Source organism: Cydia amplana, chromosome 15 (assembly GCF_948474715.1).
Source record: "Cydia amplana chromosome 15, ilCydAmpl1.1, whole genome shotgun sequence".
In the NCBI taxonomy this organism is placed as follows: domain Eukaryota; kingdom Metazoa; phylum Arthropoda; class Insecta; order Lepidoptera; family Tortricidae; genus Cydia; species Cydia amplana.
In genome coordinates, this window is record NC_086083.1 from 14,232,078 (window position 1) to 14,258,120 (window position 26,043).

General features: G+C 36.3%; 1 protein-coding gene across 3 annotated transcripts in view; it reads left to right on the forward strand.

Moving 5' to 3' along the window:
• LOC134654614 (uncharacterized) overlaps positions 1–8,318 on the forward strand; it is a 158,574-nt gene extending 150,256 nt beyond the window's left edge. For all 3 annotated transcript variants that reach the window (XM_063510076.1, XM_063510077.1, XM_063510078.1), the window contains 4 exons: positions 2,920–3,204; positions 4,237–4,395; positions 5,895–6,032; positions 6,962–8,318. In XM_063510076.1, the coding sequence (XP_063366146.1) occupies positions 2,920–3,204; positions 4,237–4,395; positions 5,895–6,032; positions 6,962–7,297 (918 nt within the window). In that variant the 3' untranslated portion in view covers positions 7,298–8,318. The remainder of the gene's footprint in view (positions 1–2,919; positions 3,205–4,236; positions 4,396–5,894; positions 6,033–6,961) is intronic.
• The last annotated feature ends 17,725 nt before the right edge of the window (positions 8,319–26,043 follow it).

Here is a 26,043-nt window from a genome sequence, read left to right on the forward strand (position 1 = left end):
AAAGGATAATGAGATATTTAAGGTATCAAATAATGCTATTAATTAAGGAATGCGAGTGGTTTTTAGTATAATTTTATTAACTATCCGGTCAGTAAGCATTTAATCCGATAAGGTAGTTACCTAAGTAACAGGTTAAATAAGAGTTTGACCTATTATAATAACTTATTAATGACTAACTAGGCAAAACCTATGTAATATGTATATAGGTAATATGTGTTTACAAAATCACCATCTAGCACTAGCATGCAGTATTGCGAGAGCGGAACGCAGCTATCTGCTAGAGTGCGATAGTAAAGAATGGCTTCTTATAATGTTACGCATAAACTTTAAATACTTAGAAGTTTCCATAGTAATGTGACTTTAATGAAGTTCAACATCGCATTTGGCCCTGTCGCTCCACCCTTTCTAACTAAACACCACTGTCTTAAACAACTCTATTACAAGTGCAATAAGGTCACATTTACTCTGCTTCCTAAAACTAAGTCTGGTTGCACACCAGTTAAAACACCGTTTTATATTAAACCTATCACTCAATTTTACCCCAAACGATGAGATTAAAATGGCTAATCCTCGCAAATTGCTCATCTTACGTGTAATTATGGTGACACGTGCGAAGGGGGTAGCCAGGCAACCCCGCTGGTGTGGTAACGCCTTTATAAGTGGGATGCAGCTCTAATATGCAGTTAAGTATGAAAATGCTGATTACTGATGTGCACTTCGGGGAAGTCAGGTGTAAATAATTTGTAGATATTTTTGTCCTTTTTGTCTGTTCGTTGTCGCATCGTCAATGCTATATTTAGCATATTTTTACTGGTGGACGTACCTACATGTGCAAAGTAAATGAGGCCCTACCTACCGAACAGCGCCTATATTTGGTAAATGTTTAGAAAACCGTCTATAAGGTAAGACCGTCTATAACCTCTTTAATGTCACCGCTTTCTTTTTCCTCAGTCACCCGTTAACCACGAACGCTACAAAGAGTTCGAAACGTCGGGATGTAGTATAAATTCAATACACGCGATATAATCCGTTTTATAGTTTTATTTCATAAGTAACTATAGCGGTTTCTAACTGTTGCGTTTAGTACACATACTCGATCTCTACAGAAGGTCGGTGTCTGAGCGAATAAGTGTACAAATACGAGAGGTCATATGACGGTCTTCCAAACCAAAAATTCCACACAATTTTCCACATTCACCTTAGTGATAAATATCAATGCTTATTGGCGTCAAACATAATACTTTAAAGTGTCTTTCACACCAATTAAGGATCTTTAAAGACACATGCAATATGTATTAGCGGGATTCGTTACATGTTAACACAAATAAGACTCGATTTTCTGCTTTATTTTTCTATTTTCACAACGACGTTCTTCAGACATAAGGATATGACTAGTCCTCTTAAAATAGCAATGAAAGCATTGCTATTTTAATAAAACTACTTTTGAATATAGCACAAAGAAAAACCTAATGTAGTTTTCGATGTGTAGCTTCATCTAGTAAAATCGACCCTATGGAATCTTTAATAAGGTATTAAACAGATCTTGTCTTACTTACCATAAGGACCTTTTTTCCATAATACTTACTAAGCTCTAAAGTTTCGCATTTTTTTACAAAATGCAGTAAAGTCCCTTTTCCACTACAACGCCACATATGTCTTTTCGGTACTGAGTACGGTACGCGGTCTTTTTTTAATTTCACACGTCGTCGGCCATGTATAGGTAATTAGTGTTCAATCCTACGTCTATTCAGGGCCCATTCATACCGAGTGCCGAGCTGAGAGCAGGTGGAATTACCCTTACTATGGTGGATATGTACCGCAAAATGCAGATGGATTTGTAGACGAGTTAAAATGACGTATAACTAAGTGTAATCATAGTCGTTGATTATTTGTGCAAGGATCTAAATAATCAGTTTTTGCTAAACTGTCTATTCCAATCTTTATAAAACGTTAAGGTCTGTTACTTAAAAATAGTTTTATGTTTTTCCGAAGTTCTCTACCTATTACTGACATTGATATTTGATTTAATAATACATTCACATACCCAAATATCTACACAGTGTCTTAGGGTGGATTTGCGTGGTCCTAAATTATAATGTAGAAACTTAAACTTATTTTAAACTTAAATATCAAACATTTCATCTCCTCGAATTTACCAAGAATGATCTTAAACTCGAAACTTCAAACGCAAACCCCATAGTTAGGGCGCACTAAACCCCCCATTCCGAACCGTTCCAACGGAATATTATTCATACAAACCCTGCATACGGCCGCTATATTTTTTTATCAAAATGACACTCGTCAAATTAGACGGCTCATGTCAATTATTTTTCGTACCTTTGACTACAGTTAATTAAAATTTCATGGCTCGTCTCTTTTTTGTCGCTGCATCATTACTTTTGTTTTGCACCTGTGAGGTGTGAATCGGTGTTGGAGTGTCATTTTTTCCCCTTTGTTTTATTGTATGCTTTGTTTAACTTTTTTGTTTAATTAGCGATGTTTTTGCGAAAGCTTGAGTGCTTTTATTTTCAACTTTCACGGAGAGAGTAAAAGTTTAACTGTTTCGATACTATAGTACAATGGGTAGTTTAAAAAAAATCGGAGTCAGGGAACCTAGTATGTTATAGCAATGATATCGGTGAAATCTCTCCTTTGCTGCATAAATTTTAATTTGAGCGGATTTAATCACAGGAACAATACTAATAATTAGGTGATTTATCGACATTAATCTAGGCTGAATCCAGCATTGAAGCTATATCCAGCATAAATGCCGTTTATAAATAAAATTGTAGAACGACTCATAATGCCATACGAATAAATAAATGCCGTTTGTGCTTCTGGTCATGTCTATGTTTTTTCCTCAACCTGCTAATCAGCCTACTTCTACCAAAAATTAAACCAATTATTCTTTTGTTCTAGAAACATAACATTAAACAGCTAAAAGAAGACATCAAAGAAAAGTTACCTATCTCCGAAAACCTGAAAGCGGTTCCCCCTCCCGTAGTACCTTCCCTCGCGCCCCCGGGCGGTGAGACGTTGAAACGCAGCAAGAAGAACAGACCAGCTCCTCAGCCGCCGAGACCTTCGGACCTGGAGATCAGGGCACCGTCGGAGCTGATGGTGGGCGTGCCGGGGGCGCTGAAGACGCAGTGGAAGCACCAGCCTTTCGTGCTGGTGACGGGCGCTGTGACTTATGTGGCTAATGTAAGTTTAGAAATCTTTAAATAGGTTAGATGGGGTAAGATAAACACTTGAAGGGAATTTTTTAATAAGCTATGTTTTTCTCACCGCAACTAACCATACCTTGTTCATTCCTTTGCCAGTTTGTATTTGTTAACATACACCGCTTCCGTTTTTCACAATTTCTGGCGTTTTTTTGGCATTCAAATATATTATGTTTATGTGTGTTCTAGGATATTGTTTGGTCACTTTAAACTAAAAAAAATATTTTATTTGACAAGACATTGTGGCTAACAATATAAAACTGTTTAATCTTACAAGTTTTATTTGGCCGAAATGTCGCCATAATATATGATTTACAGGGGTCACGGGGTGTTTAAGATTGCATCATAGACACTGCCTATATACTTTTTTTTAACAATACGGGTATTTTATGCGTCTCATGCGTCTGTTTCGAGCTTTTAAAAAAACAAATTAAAAGAAAGCAATAGCGTGTTATATAACGAAGTGGAAAAATTCGTTAATTATGTAAGAGTCGTGAATGCACAATTCCACAAAATATCGAATTGGTAGTTTGAATCACAAATTTATTACCTTCCTTGACATTTGTAAACAGAGTAAAAAGTCAAGATCAGGTGTTTCAGGTTACCTACCATACAAACTTCTTATCATACATCTTTAGTAATATTTATTTTATTTGTACAAATTATTTTCTACTACCTACCGGTATAGTTTATTTAACCTTGCTTATTTTTATTTCAAAAGCCTGGTTTTCTACAGTAGTAAAAGGTTTCTAACATTGTTCTAAAGTCTAAAAAGGTGACTTTAAAAAAATATATACTTACCTTAAAAACTTAACATACACACATATATATGGGACTACGCAAATTAATCTAGTCTTACATTTAGCTTGTGTGACCGCTTCCCATCAGCTCATTTGCTATCTAACACTTAAAATTATATACGAGCCCATCAGACAAATAAATGTCCTTACAACGAAACTAACTAGGTTGAAAGGCATTAGCAGTGATACTACTAATGGTAATTTTTGAACAGTACCTAGGGTCAACGGTGGTGAAGGAGCTACGAGGAACGGAGTCCACTAAGAAGTCCATACAGAAGCTGAAGAAGTCTACCAAAGAACCCCGGGATTCCCCGGACATCATCCTCTCCATCAGCTACAGGGGGGTCAAGTTTCTGAACACCATCACGAGGGTAAGTGTTTAATGTTACGTTATTGTTTTAGGTTAAATTTTATCATACGGAAATGACCATTCTCAGAAATAATTTGAAAAGAAAAATCGTCAACCATTCAAGATTCTTCAAGATTCAAGATTGGTCAGACTGCACGTGCCGGATATTCCCAGGATTAATCTTAGACCGCGGGTGCGCCCGCTATTGGCGGTGCCATCGGCGCGCACTGTGTCACGCAGGAATTCGCCGCTCCCTCGAGCATTAACACTACTCAATGCGCTCCTGACGGCAGCACCTGATTGTGATCTGTTTGCATGGAGATGGACGACTGTGTACCGTGAGTGTCTGAAGTATTGTGAGACGATGGATGACAGGCCTTCCACAGTCGGTGTATAGGTAATAATGTGATGTGATTTGTTCTTTCTGTGTATGTTGTATCTTGTACCTACCTTGTGTTATATTTTTCTTGTAATGAAATATTTTGTAAGCGTTTCTCGGCGCATAGGTGTTTTTACTGTAATGCCGTGTAAACATAATTGTATTAAATAAATAAATAAGATTCTTATGCGCACTGCCTTGCTGGCGTCTATATTTCCGAGCTCATATAATCCGGCAACCTTCAAATTAAGGGTGAACAGGCACCTTCTGGGCAGGCTCGCTCCATCGTAGACCACGCGCCATCGCCTCGGCTAGTCTGTGGCCATAAGTAAGCCCATTTATAATATAAAAAAAGATGAATAGAGACAAATAAAGTTAAGTAAAAAATGACGCTCTTATCTTTTGTTTACTTATATATCAATTTGAAAACAGGAAGCTTTACCCTTTTGTAAAATAACATATGAACCAGTTGTTACGCCAATAGAAAGGGTTCATAAATAACCCAAAAATCTTTTAGCATAATAGTTGGCAAGTCCTTGTATTACGGAAGACTGTTTCGTAAAATCATCGGAGCGAGCAAAGGGCAAACATCCCTCGGACTTAACAAAGCCCTCGTCTCCGCTCGACTTTTAATTATGGATCTTCACACTTCATCGGACCACTGACCAATCTTGCCTTTGTGTTTCTTACAAAAAAGGATTGCTTTTTCTTTTCAGTTTTTTGTGAGCCCATCACGGTTAGTTAGCTCTGCTAATTAATGTTTTCGGTGTTGTGCTCTTTTCGGCTTGACCGGGGTTGAATTTGTTGTTTAATCAAGTCTTTGATGTTTTGTAGATAATATTTTACTTCATTTTTCTCAAAGGCCAATAAGGAAGTTTACATGTTAAAAATAATTAGAGCAAATAGGGAGAAAAAATTGAAAATGTCTAAGTTCAAATGTCTTAGATGAGATGCCAGAATATAATAACATATATTATTATTTCGTAACATCAATCAATCAATCAAACTCTTATTGATAATAATAGAAGTATTTTACATATCAACACATTATTTCTACTAAAATATCTTCACCATTTCGTAAGGGCTACTTATAATTTTTCTATTTTGATATCATTGTAAATCACAAAATTCATCTTTATCAGGATCTGATCTGCGAGCACGAGATTCGCAACATCCACTGCGCGTGTCAAGATGCCGACGATCTCACACACTTCGCCTACATCACCAAGGACCACACCACTAAGAGCCACTATTGCCATGTGTTCAGAGTTGCCACTATGGTGAGTTTCATCTCCTACATCATTGTTCCGCAGATTATTATCAACTTGTGTCAGAACGTTGATGATCATACGCACTCTGTCTACATCACCAAGGACAACACAAGAGCCGTCTTCAGAGTTGCCACTATTGTAAGTTTCATCTTTGCTATCATTGTTCTGAAGACCAAATTCCTCTTCGTGTGTCACGCTGCCGACCTTTCGCACAGATCACCAACGTCAGGCCCATGAGTCACATAAGATGTAGGTAGTAGTATGGTGCTGTTATTGGTCCTTGGTAAGATTTACAGTCGTAAAACCCAAGGGCTTTATAATCCTCAATATTTCAGTATTGCGTTAAGACAAGCGTTAGTCTAGACCAATAAGGATTTGCTGATTTGGGGATCTTAGAAAAAAATCAGTCTGTAGCTACATTTAGCTACACTTTTCACACGCATTTCACATTTGAAATGCGTTCAGCAGTAAGTCGACTTTGACTTGATATCATTAATATTATCAGCATACGAATGGACGCTTTCTGTCCCTCGTCCAAGGAGCAGCTACTAGTATCAAAGCTTTCAGATAGATCATCCATCAATACAATACAAATACTCTTTATTACACACCTCAATAAAAGAAGACAATACAAATAAAACAGAAATACAAACAGAGGTAAACAACAGGCGGTCTTATCGCTAAAAAGCGATTTCTTTCAGACAACCTTTGGGTAGCGGAAATTAATAAATTTACATATGTCAGTAGGTGTTGCAAATGCAATGAAAGAAACCTATCACTAAATACATCGAAAACATATACATACATAAATAAATACATATATAATATAATATACTATATATAATATATATATATATATATATATATATATATATATATATATATATATATATATATATAATACTATGTACACTAATTGTTAATCTCTTCCATTCCAGGACCAAGCGACAGAAGTCATCTTGACCCTGGGCGAAGCGTTCGAGGTAGCCTACCAGATGGTTCTCCGCGACCAGTCCAACCGCGTCCGCGTCACCCACTCGCAGCCCAAGACCCCCACCCACGACCCCATGACCACCAAGGAGAAGCCCATCGTCAACCACGGCAGATCACATTCCATTACCGAGATTAAATTAAATGGCCACCAGCTCAAGATAGCCCCCATGCCCGCCTCCTTATCCAACGAGGATTTCCAGTCTTCGAGAAATTCCGATGGCTCCAGGAGTCCCAGAACACCGCTTCTTAAAGCGCCTATAGCTTCCACTGAAGAGTTGTGAACAGTTTAAGGTTCATTAGAATGGAATTATAAAATATATGGCATTTACGGGCCGTTAGAAATGGCTTCCAAGTGTTAAAAGGCTTAAATTTTGTAACGAGGTTAGTGTTTAAAGTATTCATATTACTCGAATTGTTAACGGTCATAAATATAGTGGCACTGCGTGACATTTTGCAGCAATGATATAATTTTTCCGGTCTTGACTCGTAAGACTGGTCGATAAAATTATAAGATTATTGACTTTTTGTATTTCGATTTCGACACTGCTTTTATGAACCATAAACCTTATTATATTAGTATAACGAATAGTTAAATAAACAATTTTACTATTGAATAGTAAAAATAGGGCTGTTGTATTTATAGTAGTTGTAAATGTATATTATTTGTTTAATTTGCAATTTGTGTGTGGATGTTATGACTATTATCAAATTAGAATTGAGCTATACTTATGATTATTCAAAATATAGCCTCATAATTTTAAAGTTCTGATTATGCGCGCATGAGAGTATTATAGTAACGCGTTTTTTAATAATTTGAATTTTTGGGTAAGGCCTAAAATATACCTACGGGCGTTATATTGTACCTTCTGTGCGTTACCAAGTTTTCGATGTCGTGAGTAACAATGTAAATATATTATTATAGTTTAAGATTGCATATAGACTTATATCGAATTGTTGATATTACACATCTTATGACAAGATCGGTGAATAAGCCTAACACATAGTACATTAAACATATCAAACTTATGTTATATTATTACGATTATTCAGTTTTTTTGACCACATTAATAAGAAACTGTGTGACATTTAATTTAGGTATTTATTGTGTTCAGTGACATGATTTTAACCAATTGTATTATATTTTTATTAAGACTTTTGCATTTCAAAAATGTGTACGTATCCTTAATTATTATACACGTAATTTTTTTTATTAATGTGGTCAAACCGTATTTCAAAAGTTTTTAACATGAGCTTCCGAAGTTAATTTTGCTCGTAAATTATATATAATGTAATTCGTTGTCTTCGTACAATAATCATGTCTAAAAAACGACAAAAAAAAGAAATTTTTGGAAAAAAAAATGTTTAATGTTTTTCTTATAGGTGCAACCGTTTGCTCAAAGCCGTTGGCGTTTCAATTGAATGTAATATCATTTTAGTATTGAATTGTTGTATGACAGTGTAAGGCCTGAGTGGACGCTCGAGTTGGGCGTGCAGCGGGGCGGGGCGTGCGGCGTGCATGTTAAACAAATGCAAGCGTATAGAAGCGGCCTTAGTGCACGCTGCTCACATCACGCGTGAGCCCACAGCCACGCTGCACGCCCCGCCGAACGCTTCCCTTCGAGCGTCCACTCAGGCCTTTCACTTACACTAAGGCCTGAGTGGACGCTCGAAGCGGAGCGTTCGGCGGGGTGTGCAGCGTGGCGTCGAGCTCCCAAAGGATTTGAGCAGCGTGCACTAAGGCCGCTCCTATACGTTTTCATTTGTTTAACATGCACGCCGCACGCCCCGCCCCGCTGCACGCCCAACTCGAGCGTCCACTCAGGCCTTACACTTAGTATATTACGTTGTGACATTTTGGCATGTTATTTATTTCGAGTCTGATCACTTATTATGAGATTTCATGTGATAAAGAGTAAAAGTATTCAAATGGATATGTTTCTTTCATTTACGATTACGGTACCTTGCGGCTTTTATATTTCATTCCTATTAATTTATAAATATTTTATATGTATATGTAGCTGAGCTTTATATAATTGTTATAATATGGATCGAGTTATATGTACAACAATTTATTAAGAGTTTAGATGTATGTCGATGTTTTCTTAATATAAGGTAGGTGGTATTGCTATTTATATAAATATGGTATAATATTAGCTATAAATTTGTGCCAAAACTCATGGATACAGGTAATTTACGCCAATATACAACCCCAAATCGAAATAATAAATTGAAGCTCACTTGTCGAACACCAATTTTTGTAATTTTGGCCTCATTTCGGTATTTTATATACATAGTATAATTACAGTAATTTTTTTACCGTCCCCGGTAGGGTTAGTTTTTATACAAAATAATTTAGGGCGTACGTTTCTGTAGCGATATTTCAAATTTTACAAATCTTCGTTCTTCAGTCGATACATTAAGATAAGTGCTAAGTGTTTGACATTTTAATTCCAGTAGTAGACACCCTGTCTGTGAACTCTATTTATGAATGAAGTAGGAGCCAACTATTGGGACACTGTCAAGCACTGAGATATTTATGTTACCTATAACTTCTAGCCGCCCAGAGACCTATAAAAAGGTCTCCTGTTCCATTCTAATTTGAACTTTGTGTTGACAAAATAAAATTTCATTTTGCTTGGCAAGGTTTGACGTATGGCCCGGCTAGAAGATATGTAGAGTGGTTGCTCATGAAACGGTTGTAAAATATTTATTTGGGGTCAATAAGCGTATCTGATGTCTGATATGAAAATTATATAGTATGTATTTCTCAGTATTTTGTGCTTTGTATTACCTATAGAACAACTCCCTCGCATACACTAATCAAACTGTAACCTACAGTTTTATTTGACGTAATAAATGCTCAGAAATATCTGATAGGTTTACTCAAGCTTATACAAAAACATTAACCCTTTAACCGCCAAAGACGGCAACTGACGCGCGTGGCTACATCCCAATATCAACCTTCGTGCATTCAGACAAGGTTCACAATCGCGCCGCACACGATAGACGTGGCGTTCAAAGGGTATATGTAGGGTTTGCAATATGGATCCGAAATGTATGAAATTATCCGGATCTGGATCCGGATCCGCGGATATTCCCATACATTTCGGATCCTTCGTGCAAACCCTAGGTATATGCGTATTGTCAGATAATTTTGAACGCTTGATCCTGTCTAATATTACCTTAATGGTACATTTCTAACTAGCGATCCTTTTAAGACTATTAAAAAACTGACCATTATTTGTAATCATTCACATCTAACTAATAAAAGAGAATAGGTATAACATCTAAAACACGTAGAAACTGCATGTATACCAAAGAAATTATTAGACTACAAAATAAACTAAATATTCATAGTTTCGGAATCAAACTAGCGATTACAAAAAGTAGGTAGGGATAGTAATTAAATGAAATAAATAAAGTTTGAAATTGTCACTGCCGTTGGAACAAATAATTTATTTATTCTTATTTATACATATTTTCCACTCACTGCTTCGGTTCTCTATTATTGGAATGTAGTAGAAATATTTTTACGAAATCACAAAAACTTCTATGCTTTTTTAAATCATATCAAATGACAACTAAAGTCATTAAAATGGTTTTAATTTTTATATAAATGTTATAAAACCTGAGAGAATATATAAATATTTGTTGCGTACCTACCTATTGTTTAAAATATATATCGTAGAAATATAAAAAATATATTGTACCTAGATGAATATCCAAATATTGATGTAAATATAATATTATGATGATATTATATTAATCTATCCGAGATTCAATAAATTGTGAAATACAAAGGGCTTTTTATTATTAATTATTATATATTATTTCGCTATGAAACGCTTAATCCCATCATAAATATATTAATATTAAGTAGATACCTACCTAATTATTTTTAATACATATACGAGTGCATCATTCTTAAACTTGCCAGGCGTCCGCCTGAATGTATGAGTGGGTAGGTATTTAGTTTGTCAAAGGACTGTCTCATTTCAAACATAGACAGAGATTCATACTATCTTTGTCTTACACTAGTACTAGCACCCAAAAGAAAAGGATGAGTATAGTTTTCCTGGTTGTTACTGACTGACAAATTGGTTTGACCAACTATAGAAGTCCGTCTAAGTTTACTTTGTCTTTGCACCGACTTGAACAGAATAAAGTGAGGGAGTGTCATTTGATTTAAATATGACATTGATAACACTGCCACACTTTTGCTCGTAATTGCAAATTTCATGCAGAGTTAGCTTGGTCCAACTCACCAGACTGAGCATAGTAGCGCTCTAGCGCTACCCCCTCTGCCACAAATATACGGTAGTTTTACTCCATTTTCGAGTCAAAGTGTATTTGTATGACGTCCGTGTCTATTGGCGTGGCGGTTTAAACATGAAGAGGCAACAGACAGACATTCAGAGTTATTTTCGCATTTAAAGGTTTCGCATTTTCGCAATATTTGGTAGACCGAGCTTTGCTCGGAAAACATATAAAAACTAAGAAACGCGGATTTTTGAGTTTTTATATGTTTTCCGAGCAAAGCTCGGTCTACCAGATATCAAGATATTATTAGGGACAAAGACATAGATATAGACAATGGACTCAGCTGCTGTAAGCTGTAAGAGCGGTAAATATAAAGTTCTGTCACCTCCATCTCTAGTTAAAATACCACTTGTACCTACATCGCGTCGTGTAAATAATCCACGGTATTACGTAGGTACAGTCGAAAGTTTTAATTTGTGACCCATTTTGTACTATGTCACAGTGACAATAGTTTGAGGTCTCTAGCGTCTTTCATATTGATTGTCACTTCGATAAGGTACGAAATGAGTCTGAAATTAATACGTTCGACCGAAGGAGTTGTTGCATTTTTTAAATTTACCATATTAAAATTCGCTGTAAGTATATACATACTTTTTAACATCCCAACCCCTATTCGCAACAGCTAATAATTTACCCAGCAGCCTCCAATAATAAATCCGTGGCCATAAAGAGGCTAATTACTTCTGGCCCATTAGCTCGCCCGAAAAAAGGCTGGTTTAAGCGTCGTTTATTAATCTTGGCCAAGCTCGATTAGCGGGCGATGGACAGGGCAGGTACGGGCTGTGATGGTAGGGTAGTGTAACCAGTACTGATTCAGTACCGTCGGAAAATTTGCAAAACTTCTCCGCGTCATCAAAATTTTCCGATTCAAATATGAAGGTATCCTTTATTTCCTAAGAATTTTTCCTGAATATTACCATTTTTCTTACTTTTTATAAATTTTCCGCATCTTAAATTATATTTGTATCAAGCAGAAGCGAATTAGAAACAAATTAAACTGCGAACGATGCTATAACGTTTGGAAACAAATTAAAAGTGGAAAAATTGACTAGGTATCTTTGGCGGGGCTTGAACCCACGACCCAACACAGTGATTTTTTTCCACTTTTAACCGCCAGCAATTTTTGATCGAGTCGAGTAATTGTACCACACAGAGTAAGGTTGGCATAGTTACGGGAGTTATACATGTGCTGTAAAAACCAAATCAGATATTTGTCTTATTTATCAGACTGTGGCGAAATGAGCTGGATATGTAATGTCTTATATATCAGACTCTGGCGGTTAAAGGGTTAATTTATTTCCAAACCTTGTATATGGGGTGAGTGACAATCGTTTATAGGAAACGCCAATTTAAACTTAAATAATCTATGGAAATAGCCACGTGACTTTTCATAACATCTGTCATCCTGGTGTAAATTTTCTTTTCGTTAGGCGTTTGTCGATGTACGGTTGTCATTTTGGCTAGTCCACCACCTCCGACAATAGGTACCTACTTGGTAAAAACAGCGCCAAGTGAACCCTTGAGAACTAGGGCATATTTTAACTGAACTGAAGTGAACAGACTAATCGGCCCGTCTAATGGACCGTAGGATGGATGTTGCACAATCACGGCCCCGACCGCCGTAATCGGTGGATTTGCGGGGGAACCCGCTTTTTACGAGCAACGTGTGTTTTTTTACACCACATCGGTGGCGCCATAGATGGTAGATGGTAGTGATGTGATGATGCTAGCAGCTTGCTATTAGCTACTGACCACGATAATGATTGATAAAAACTACCGTATGCCCTTCCTTGGACCTCAAACTACTTCTATACCAAAATCCATCTAAATCTATTCAGCAGTTTCAGCGTGAAGAGGCAGATAGATATTTTTTTTTTTATTAGGGGACATCTTACAGGTGCTTGTATAGGTGCTATAGTTCGTTTTTTTAGCATTAGAAATAAGGTAAACATCTTGATGTGTCTTTTAATTGAAAAACACATTTTAAAAATAAGTTACGGCAAATATGTAACAATTATGAATCTAATACGATCATTTATATTCTTCTGCTTTCATAAGTAATAGTTACTGATTTTTAAAAAGCGTTTTTCAATTAAAAGAATTGTCAAGATCGCTTACCTTCTTTCAAGTTCTTTCTAATGCTAAAAAACACGAACTATAGGCGACGATATACATACTTATATAGATAAATACAGACTTATATACATAGAAAACACCCATGAATCAGGAACAAATATTTGTGTTCATCACACAAATAAATGCCCTTACTGGGATTCGAACTCAGGACCATCGGCTTCACAGTCACAGGCATTTATAATATTAATAAAGCTTTATTTGACTCGTTTGAATTTTGTACTAGTACAAGTACACTAACTTGCTTGGATCTGTTTTACTGTAATGTTACAGGCTAAGTAGATATTATAGTATGTACCCTGTATTCTGGCGCCCAATTTGTTTTATATATTCTATGACAAAAACTGTCAATTTTCTGTCTCGCCGCATTCGACAATAGGGGACTTTACAAAACAGATTACTTTCAAGTGCAAATAAGCAAGTGCAGTTTAGTGCAAGTACTTGATAGGTCGATGCGAGTAGCTCGAACGTAGGGCGAGGGGCACTTGACTGCTGTTAAAGCAACTGTTGCAGTTTTTGTCGCAGTTGTGATTAGTAGGTATTAAATTAGTACGATGATTTAATAGTTTGCATGAAAAAAAACCTTTGTTGTTACATATAAAACTAGCGACCCGCCCCGGCTTCGCACGGGTTTACAAATTATACATAAACCTTCCTCTTGAATCACTCTATCTATTAAAAAAACCGCATCAAAATCGATCGATTTAAGCATACACATTACACACAGACAGACAGCGGGAAGCGACTTTGTTTTATACTATGTAGTGATAAGGGTTATGTCTAAGTGCCGAGCAGAGCATCTGAGCAAAGTGCATCGGCTAATACGTAATCCCACCAAAAACATTTTCATGTAAAATGTTGCCAAGACGAAACCATAAGGCTAGCACTGACAAAAAGTTATCAGATCTCTTGTAGAGCCAAGCTTCTAACTCTACAAGCCCTAACTTCACAGACTCTACACCTTAGTCAAAATATGTGGCTTGACCGTTTCGTCCCATGGGCGTGAGGTGAAAAATGTATTCACTATTCATTATTTTTTATTATAAAATAATTCTTGTGGTAAGGAAACGGCCAAGCCACATATTTTGACTAAGGTGTAGAGTCTGTGAAGTTAGGGCTTGTAGAGTTAGAAGCTTGGCTCTACAAGAGATCTGATAACTTTTTGTCAGTGCTAGCCTTATGGTTTCGTCTTGGCAACATTTTACATGAAAATGTTTTTGGTGGGATTTCACATCTTTTTGTAAGTTGCTTATGACAATCTTCCATCTCCTAATTTAAAGGGTTGCGGGTGATTTACTACTAAAAATCCTGAAATACGTACCTGGGGGCATCTTTTATACAATCTGCTTTTTACTGGATTCCCCATACAAACTTCAACCCCCTTTTTCCCCTAATGCCTTTTTCCACCCCTTTTCACCCTTACGGGGTGATTTTGGGGTTGAAAACTTATTCTATATCCTTCCCCATAACAATAACTATCTACATACCAAATTTCAACTAAATCGGTTCAGCGGTTATTGATTTCCCATACATAATTCCACCCCCCTTTTCACCCCCTTAGGGGCTAAAAATTTCAATTTTTTGAATTTTTTTGTTGTTTGTGGACTAATACTATCTTACATACCAAATTTCAGCTTCCTAGGACTTCAGGAAGTACCCTAGAGGTTTTGATGATCAACAGTGAGTGAGTGAGTCAGTGACGAAATCGGGGTTTTTTAGACATTAATAAAATCTAAAGTATAAGAGCTATGCAATTGAAAATTTTTATGCTTAATAAGTTTACTATTGACATCATATTCCGAGAGTTTTGTTTATCTGATATAATCCAACCCAAGTTATGAGGGTTCAAAAAAACGACGAAGCGCTTCGAGAAAAGGTAGGTAGTGCCCTTGCGCTTCGCTTTGCTCGTCTTGGCGGGGGCACTACCGTGCCCCCAGATCTTCGGGTAAACTAAAAGGCACTTGTTTATATGGACCAGCGGTTCAACAAAAATCGATCTTTCTTGTAGGTACATATGACATCTTGTTTGTTACACTCTAACGGCGTTATTCATAAACATACGCTAATTTAATCAGCTGATGATCATCGTTTGTCCCTCTCTATGGCATAACGGACAAACGACGATCATAGTAGTAATAGTAACTTATTTGCTTTAAATGTAGTACAATTGTGGTGTTACAATGGTTAAGTGAGCGTACATTCAGACTTTAATAAGTCATGCAAATTATTTCTTTAATAGCTAAATTGTTTCTAAACGTATAATTACTATTTACATATTTAGCTTAAACATTAACGATGATTACATGTAAACAGATAAGAAAGGAAAAGGCAAGAGAGAAGCATCAATTTTCAATTTAAAAATAGAATTCATCAACTGATTAACTTAGCAGCCGTTTATGAATAACACCATATATTTACAAATGTGTTAAGTTGGTGATCGGCGTCATTTCGCGGCGCAATTACCGCGGGTGCACGCTGTTACAGTATAAACAGCCTGCAGTGTTCCAACATACAAATAGGGATTGGAACAAGGCAACTTCGTGAGAGAGCGGCGGGACATTGATTGAGAGGATGACTCACGTTAGACCGGGCAGTGTCCGGGCCGGAGTTTCCGTTTCCGGGCTTTTCCTATGACAGATACACGGGACACGGCCCGGTCTAATGTAAGTCATCCTTAAGAGTCAGACGATGTGGTGGAATAAGTATGTTCGCAAGAAGTGTTACGACCTGAGAGTGTTCCAGCTGCGATCGCGTCATTACGAGTCCATGCATACCACCTACAACCTACATGCCTCATCATTCACCATTCATCATTTTAGATAAATAGATAGATATTAGATAATCATTTATTTGACAGCTGCAAAAATACACACTATACATTTACAAAAACCATAACAAAAAAAAAATAACAAAACAAAACGGCTATTACACTAACAAACACAATTACATTATGTTCGGTATTAAAACCTTTTTCGTTTTAGATAGGTATATTGATTTTCTACATTTAAACGTTGACATATTAAAAGATTGTGACTTTTCTATTTAGATTTGCACCAAAAACATGTATTTTTTATTAATAAATAAGAAACAACGATAATACGTGTTTAAATAATTACATAATACATAATCCACTTCACATTACAAAGAAAATATCACAACAACAAAAAAAAGTAAGTTTTCAGTCGTTTGCGGGTCCGTGTGCCGCGCCCTTTGCTGCAAACCTCGGTGTGGTTCCATGGGAATCTGCCGAATCCTACACCGGAACGTGACGCAACTGAAAACTTTGTTGCCAATATTTTTAATTACTTCTCTTGTAAAATTGTGTTGTGGTATGGTGAAAAATTGTTGTTTCACTCGGTAACACAGTTTGTTTAGTCCTCATGCTTTGAAACTTTTGTAACCCTCAAGATTCCACTTTTTAAACGATTCGCTACGCTCGTGGTTCACCTTTGGAATCTTTCGCTTGCACGAGTATCAATATTAATTAGCACGAGGGATTAAACAACAACTTTGTCCCCTTTTAAAACAAGGCAATGCCTGCAATTGCCATACTGCATGAGTCCACCTGCACTGTGCACAGGGGATGCAACGCTGATGAGAAATTTGCCGCGCGCCCGTTCGGAAGTATTGCCATAATATCGCCGATCGACTCGCCAACGATCGGTGCCGATGCCCCGCGATGAAATGAGATTACGGTGGCGTAGCGTCTAATGTAAATCACTAAAACTGTATTTTAAAGCATAGTTTCTCTGCGCTGATACTATACAAGTGAGATTTGAACTAGGTTACACTAGGACCTAGTGTAACTCTGTGTAATCTAGTTCAAACTAGGTAAATAGGTATAAGCACGTTATGTAGGCGGAAATTTTATCGGATTTTTGTGTTTTCTGTTTCGTACAATATTAATTACAACCAAGAGATTCGCCATTATCTTATCTTATCTCCTATGAGAGGTTTAAAATTGTCGGATTAATGTATTTTCACGTTTTTTTGTTATTAATTGTCAAATATCTCTTTTTTTATATGTAGGGTACAAATTCAAATAAAAAAATAACATGCGGTTTACACACCTAGATTACAAAACAAAAATACAGGCATTACGCATAAAACACAACATATATAGAAACAACAGAAACAGAAAGCCACAAATAATTTTTACAATAAGACACCCAAAGCTACAGCACAGTTCTCGTCTGTAAATTTTAAAATGCCTCTGACAGACTGACATACGTTTTGTCTTTATTCGTGACTTTGAAAATTGTGTTTATGGCCGTTTTCTACCTCATGATTCAAACTGGTCATTTCCTAAAACGTCTGAAAATAGTCGAAAAGACCCTAATTTGAAATTAACCCAGAAGTTAAGAATCTATTTTAAAGTTCATGTTATGAATAAAAGTAAAAGAAGTGACCGAAAGTTCACCACACAGATTGTGACACACACACGAATGTATACGCGTCGCAAACCTCAAGTAGCTAATACAATTTCCAGCACAAAGTCAAAGAGCGGCGTGTCGCTATAAACAAATTACTGTAATACCAACCTAAATACGTGACGGCTGATGTAGGGTGGCTAGGCTTCTGGTTTTCAGGACGGGATAAATATTTTCATGTGTTTTAAGACGTCATTTATGCCCAGCGGCCAGTGTTGGCCGAACGTTAATTGCAATTGACCATTAACCAGTACAAATTTAACCGTAAACCGTAACGGACGATTACAGTTTACGGTTCTGTTTATAATGGTTAATGGCCAAAAATAGTCAATTGCATTAACGTTTCGGCCAACACTGCCAGCGGCGGTATCATGGTCGCATTTTTATCACTTGTCATGTCATGCGTCACTCTCGCACTTACATACTCGTTAGAACGTGACTGGCATGATGACAGGTTATAAAAAACCGACCGTCTTATCCCTACAGGCACAGGCAATTAATCTTTATCTTTAGAATATGTAATTTATTTCAATGCAATGCTTACAGTGCATAATCATAATTATATTATTATGGCTTCCAAATAGACCGACTTAAAGTTATAGTTATAGCCTATGCTGCTTACAGTCTGCAATATAAATATTAGGTATATTTAGGTATGCCGTGATGGCGTATGCTCATACTCGCTCTAAACATCTCTAATTATTGTCACTCTACTCTTTTTATAGACCGTTATTTATCATATCCAAAATACACACTCGACAACATAATTGTACAATCTAAGTCATATTTGTCTTCAAAATCATTAAGGTTAGTTTTTATAACACATAACATAAAGTTAAGATTTTTTAGCGCTAAAGGCGCGACAACTAATAACTTATTTGAGATCTTTTGAGGTAGTTCAGATAGCCGATCTCCTTCTTTTTTAAACGCGTGGTGTCGCTAGTGTCGCCGTAATTACGGGCTAATTACGCACTCCACGCGAGCGTGCGTAATGCGCATTTTCGCTCGCATCGCTCGCTCAGCGAGTATTTACTATGTAGGTACCTACTATTTAGTTACCGATTGATGCTTAGAATGTTTCTTCTATAAATAATATTATGAGTAGTTTGCCTCGAACAGAGACAAGAATGTAAATACATAAGTGTAAGTGTAATACATTAAAAATACTATTGTATCTAACTTTTGTTAAAGGTATATAATAGATACGCGAGTAGACATACACTGTAGGTATATAACGGAAATTTGAGACCAATGTCGCGTGAGAGACGCACCGCGCACGTCCGCTATTCTTTCCTGAACACAGATTCAGGATATAACGTCGGATATGATATGATATTAGAAAGAAGAACTCCTGTACGGATATGACGGTCATTCTTATCATCCGTCACTTTCAATCCCGCAGTGTTAAAAAATGACGGTTATTTTATCACGTAGATAATTAAGGCATCCATAATACGCCTGCTGATTGTCGAAATTAAGTCTAACTTTATGGTCTCAGTGTAGGGTGCATAAAATATTATGCCAGCTACCTTAATAACCTGCAGACATCTACGTACCGTTTAAATCGTTTACTTAATATAAAACTAAGTTATCAAACGTTATCCTGCCAAAGATCTTCTTAGATTTATAAGAAGTGTAAGAAAATAGAGTCACGTACCGCGCTTATATACAGGGTGCGTCCTGTAACAGGAGCAATAAATTAAACTAAAGGCTGTACTCCTCAAACTGACCAACATTTGTTCAGCAACTTTTAAAAATTATGAATATTTTAGACTTCCTCTTTTTCATACAAAATAAATATTGCCTTCAATGTACGCTGACATCAGTGTGTTTGACGTTGCTTGTCACGCTTTAAACATAACAAAATTTGCAATACATTGCGTCTTAAAATAAACTTTAAAGTGTAATAAAAATCAAAACATGAGTTATTTTTAAAAGTTGCTGAACAAATGTTGGTCAGTTTGAGGAGTACAGCCTACAGCTTAATTTATTGCTCCTGTTACAAGAAGCATCCTGTATTATGTTTATAAAAAAAAATGTTTTTGGTACAAGCTTTTATCGAGACAATTTTAACAACCCTAAACATAATTCGTTGTGTTGTTATCACAGTTCCCATGTCTACCTCCTGTCTCCATCATCAGATCAGCTCCATGTCATAATAATATTGCATTGTCTTCCGATTTACATACGTTTACAAAATTTCAGCTCAATCGGAAATCGGGAAGTGGGTCAAATTTAGCTTCCAAGATTTGACCCACAGTAACTATCATACATACCTAACTAACATTTATTTAAACGAGCAATTCTTGTATATATATATATATATATATACCTACCTATATATTTATTTATATAATATATTTCGGGGCACTCGGAAACGGCTCTAACGATTTCGATGAAATTTACTACATGGGGGTTTTGGGGGGCGAACAATCCGAGCAAAGCTCGGTCTCCCAGATATTTACCTACTAACATGACAAGTTAAATAAAAGCTTGTAATATAATTAAGTATGCATCATATTATTGAAATAAATAAATGGAAACAATACCTCATCCACCGCTGCTCGGTTTATGCCACAGAGCGCCGCTGAATACAAACCACGCTCGGAAATCCTATTGCGGGACTCGATTTCACAGATTTTGTCGGAAGTCAACTCTAACTGATTTCCTGAACTATACAGTCATGTATGTACCTATCTACAATAAAGGGTGGAAACCTGAAAGGTAGCGGAGCGTTTCCAAATAAATTTCGTGGTCTTCTTACAAAAAAACTCAAAACAATCGTCTTTTTTAACGTTTACACATCAAAACTTATACTCTAGATTGATTATTCGATCTTATTGGATGTCCTTATACTCCTATCTTACACTTTGTATCTACAGCATAAATAAGTACCTACGAGGGGTATTCAAAATATTCTCGGTATGAGAATGAAAACAAACAAGTACGAAAAGTTTGATATTTTTATTTTTCAATATACTCCCCCCCTATGTTCATACACTTAAAAGATCGATCAATTATTTTTTTTAATCCCTCGTAAAAATATTTTTTATCTTTCGTGTAAAAATGCTCCTCCACTGCCGCCTTCAATGCTTCATCGTCAGAAAATTTATTTCCACGCAGATCCTTTTTAAGATTGGGGAGCAAAAAGAAGTCGCTGGGGGCTAAGTCCGGACTATACGGTGGGTGAGTAACAGTTTTAAACCCACATTCAACAATAGCTGCCTTGGCAATATGAGCAGTATGGACGGGGGCGTTGTCATGCAGAAGCAGAATACCTTTGGTTAACTTTCCTCGCCTCTTTTCTTTAATTACATCCTTTAATTGACGTAGAATGTTAGCGTAGTACTGTCCTGTGATATTTACACCTTTTTCTTTATAATCGATTAGTAATACTCCTTCACAATCCCAAAATATCGTGGCCATGACCTTGCCAGCTGAAGGGATGACCTTCAACTTCTTGGGATGAGCTGAACCCTTAATGTGCCACTGCATGGACTCTTGTTTACTCTCTGGGTCATAATGATGAACCCAGGTTTCATCTCCAGTAACTATTCTTTGCAGCACCTCATCAGGATTTTCACCGCACAGGTCAATAAAATCGGAACAACAAGCTACACGCATGTCTTTTTGAAGCCGAGTCAGCATTCGCGGAACCCATCTTGCACTTACTTTTGACATATTAAGATGGTCATGTATAATATCATGTACGGTACCAATAGAGAGATTGGTTACTTGTGCTATAGATTTTACCTTCACTCGACCATCTTCCAATATAAGTTTTTCCACTTTATCAATATTTTCTTGTGAAGTAGCTACTACAGGCCGGCCAGGTCTAGGGTCATCTTCAATACTCTCCCTTCCGCGTTTAAACTCGCTTGACCACTTTTGAATGGTAGATAAAGAAGGAGCAGACTCACGGTAAACACAATCCATTTCCTCTTTTATGGTTTTTTGATTTTTACCCTGTTTTGTCAAGAATTTTATCACGCATCGATGTTCTAATTTAGTTAACATTGTCAATTCGCACAGGATGTTCATGTTTGTTCAGCAATTGCAGAAAAACAAAAGACTATCTTGGTTCGAATTATACTTTTTTTTAATGTCAATGAATAAACCTTAGCGGCCAGTAACGAAAGAAATTTTAGAAGAGGTCGTAAGATATCAATACCGAGAATATTTTGAACGCCCCTCGTACTTACTTAACCTTATAGTTCGTTTTTTTAGCATTAGAAATATGGTAAACAATCTTGATGTGTCTTTTAATTGAAAGACATATTTTAAAAATAAGTTACGGTAAATATGTAACAATTATGAATCTAATACGATCTTTCATAGTCTTCTGCTTTCATAAGTAATAGTTATTGATTTTTACAGTACATATGGGGCTACTTTTCCGCACTAGTGCGTAAAATAGCACTTTTCGTGCGTATGTCGAAACTTTAAAGTGCCATATGTACTGTAAAACGTTGTTCGATACACGTGCGAATAAGTAATTCGCAACTCGTGTCGATTTAAAACACTCCCTTCGGTCGTGTTTTAATTTATCGCCACTCGTTTCGAATTTCCTCTTTTTCGCACTTGTATCGAAAATAACTATTAAAAAGTGTTTTTCAATTAAAAGACATGTCAAAATAGCTTACCTTCTTTCAAGTTCTTTCTAATGCTAAAAAAAAACGAACTTTAAATGCTCGTGATTTTTATACAATTCTCTAAATAATGATGGAAGCCGAAGCAAATGCCGACCAAAAAAAAGATGATGAGATTACGCATAATTATTGTAGCGATATAAAGGAGCTATTAGCAATATGCCATGGCAGAAAAGAGAGGAGGGCCTTTGCCTAGAACTGGGGTGTCCCAATACAGGCCTCGTAGACAACATGCCAATCGCTAACGCTCCGTAGCGAACGAAACGCAACTGTCACTATCACACTAATATGGAAGAGATGACGTTTCTCTCCTTTTTGATTTCAATAATACGGAAAATTTCAATGTAAAACTAACACAAACCTTAAATAATATAAATGAATGGATGCGCGACCATAATTTAACAATAAATACAAATAAAACTAAATTAATACAATTTTATCCTCATCAAAGAACGCCTCTACAATTAGAATTATCACTAGATAACACGGACATTGAAGAAGTAGAGCATTTAAAACTCCTAGGTGTTACTCTAGATAACAATATCAACTGGAAAACTCACATCGCATGCGTTAAAACGAAAATATCTGAGTTTCTGTACGGACTCTTTACGCTCCGAAAGACAACAAACTTTGGTACAGCACTGTCAGCTTACTATGCTTTTACACAGTCTTGGCTACGTTACGGGATTGTAATATGGGGCGACAGTACAGATGCACACGACATATTTGTTATGCAGAAAAAATGCGTTCGTGCATTGGTGGGTATCCAAGAACCCAATAGCTGCAAGCCACATTTTTTTGAGCACGGCATACTTACGCTACCATGTCTTTATATTTTAGAATTATGTATTTATGTCAAAAAAACATACACTTGTTCAAACAGCTGCCAAATCGAAGGCTAAAATACAAACTTGAGCTACCCGCGCCTAAATTACAAATATATAGGAAAAGCCCTCTTTATGCAGCAGCTAAATGCTACAATCATATTCCAGACTTTATAAAGGCAGAGGAAAGGGATACAATAAAAGATTGAAATGGTTCCTTGCGAGAAAAGTGTATTATTCTGTTAATGATTTCTTCGCAGATAGCTTTAATATGTAATTTATTAGTTCTATTTATATAATTTAATACGATGCTACTTTTTGTGCTTTATTGCATGACATATGTAAATATTATAAATCTTAGTTTAAGGAAATGTTTGTCATACCCTTTTAGGGTCCATGAGGTACTTACTTGTATAAATGTTGTAACATCTCTTGTTGTAACCATGGTGCAATAAATAAATGATTGATTGATTGATTGAGAGTGATAGAGAGACACAAAGCGATTCGATGGCGAAGCGATAGCGATTGTCACCTTGGCTAGGCCGCCAGGTTTGTGTAAATAACAGGCTATAAACATATGGAAGAAAAATAATAGGTAAATACAGCTAGAAATACACGTCAGGATCTTAGTAGTAATCCGCGATCTCTCCCCAGCTTTTCCAAACTCAAATGTATTTTGATAAAAATGTCGGTTGTTCCATAAGACCGAGTAGGTGTAAGTATGTAGGTACCAGAGAGGAAGCGGGTTTTATTGGAGAGCCAACGGCCGTGCGGCCATTGTGTGCGGATTAAATCATATTTCGAAGAATAACCGGAGGAAATTGTATGTTACACCACGCACAGTGTGGACTTGGACTATTTAACGCATTCATTGCCAGCGCGAGCTACGCGCTACTTTTGTTGTAGCCAACAGCGCTTTTTCCGCTTATAGTAGCGAAAATCGCCTACGAATGAAGAACCCGCCTAGCGGGTCTCGCAGTGATTGTATTAATACCCACATTAAATTTTAATCTGTTAAATATCAGCCTTTAACTCTGTAAAGTTTTTGGCAAAAATTTCATTTTTGGTACAAGCTTCTATCGCTGACTGTAGTTTTCTTACGACAGACAACTAATACTCATCGAGACTATTCTAAAAACCTCTAACACAATTAGGTTGCGTTGTTTCATCACAGAGTTCCTATGGCCACCTCCTGTCTCCATCATCAGATCAGCTCGATGGTACCATAATATTGCATTGTCACCCGAATTACATACATGTGTATGCAAAATTTCAGCTCAATCGGAAACCGGGAAGTGGATCAAATTTAACTTATGTAACTTAGATATACTTATTAAGGGCCGGTTGCAACAAACCGTCTGTTAAACATCATCGTGGTTCGTTCAATTTTGCTTGCATAAAGAGTTTAACAATTCTCTATGGGATGACAGCCGCTAAACTGATAAACTTAACGTTGATCAGTTCGTTGATTGTTGTGTATGGTGCAGTGCAAGTGCAACTCGTTCTTAGTTTAATCTATATAGCTATAAATTAAATACAATCTATATGCATTACTAAATAGTAATTCTATGGAACTTGCTAACTATGTAAACAAACCGCCATATTAAAATTGTCTCTGAATGTCAATTTACTAGTGACTTTTGTTTACACCGTTAGCAAGTTCCATTGAATGACACTTTAATATTTAGTACCTACTGTTTTGTACTGTATCATTGTATATAGTGATAATTACATGTTATTACATAGATACATATTCTGCAGATAACTGAAGGGGTTATTGGACGATTCAGGTTTGTCATTTAGGTACGTAAAAGTCATGATTATTTACGAATATATGAGGTGTCAATGCCTCGACAACAATAACAATAATAAAATACGAATTTAAAGATGTATTTTAATAACCTTAATGTTTATTAACCTTAACCCTAACCTTAACAATCATTTTACGTTGAAACTTTTGCTGCCTTCATATAGGTACTTAGTAAAATAAAGTGAAACAAAACTAACCAAAAAGCAAAACTAAAAGGTTGGGTTGCCTCGTCGTAACGTATTTTTAATCTTACGAATACGAGAGAGACGGACATCATGGCATGAGACTTCATATATCAGGTACCTAAAAGATTATTTTGTTGTACGAACTCATAACCATTTTTTGAGCCTTATTTTTTTAGAGAACATAAGTATTTTATCTAAGCGCAAATCCGGTATTTAAAAAAATATATTTAAAAAAGTACATAACTGGATAAATAAGTGTTAGGTTAGGTTAGGTTAGATCAGATCGTTATTTCGAAATTTTACGCCTATCTGGACATTTAAGTAGGCATTAAATCTTAATTTTAGTACTTAAAATATCTAATTCTGTAATCAAATAATATCTATTAAACGTAATTAATGGAGCTGATCCTGAAAGAACTAAAACTAGGAGAAAAAACTCACAAAGACAAAAAATTCTGCAGCTTCGTAAATAAACAACCCTAAAAAACCACGATGCAAATGTTTGAGAACCACTAATATTTAAATTACACCGGGCCCATTCATCGGGCTCTCCAGCCAAGCTACCGAGTTTCAGCCTCCTGCGGCAAATATGATTAAAACAAATGTAAATATCCTTAATGATAGCGAAAAACGTGAATTATCCATATTTTTCTTTAAAAATAGATATTCATATTTA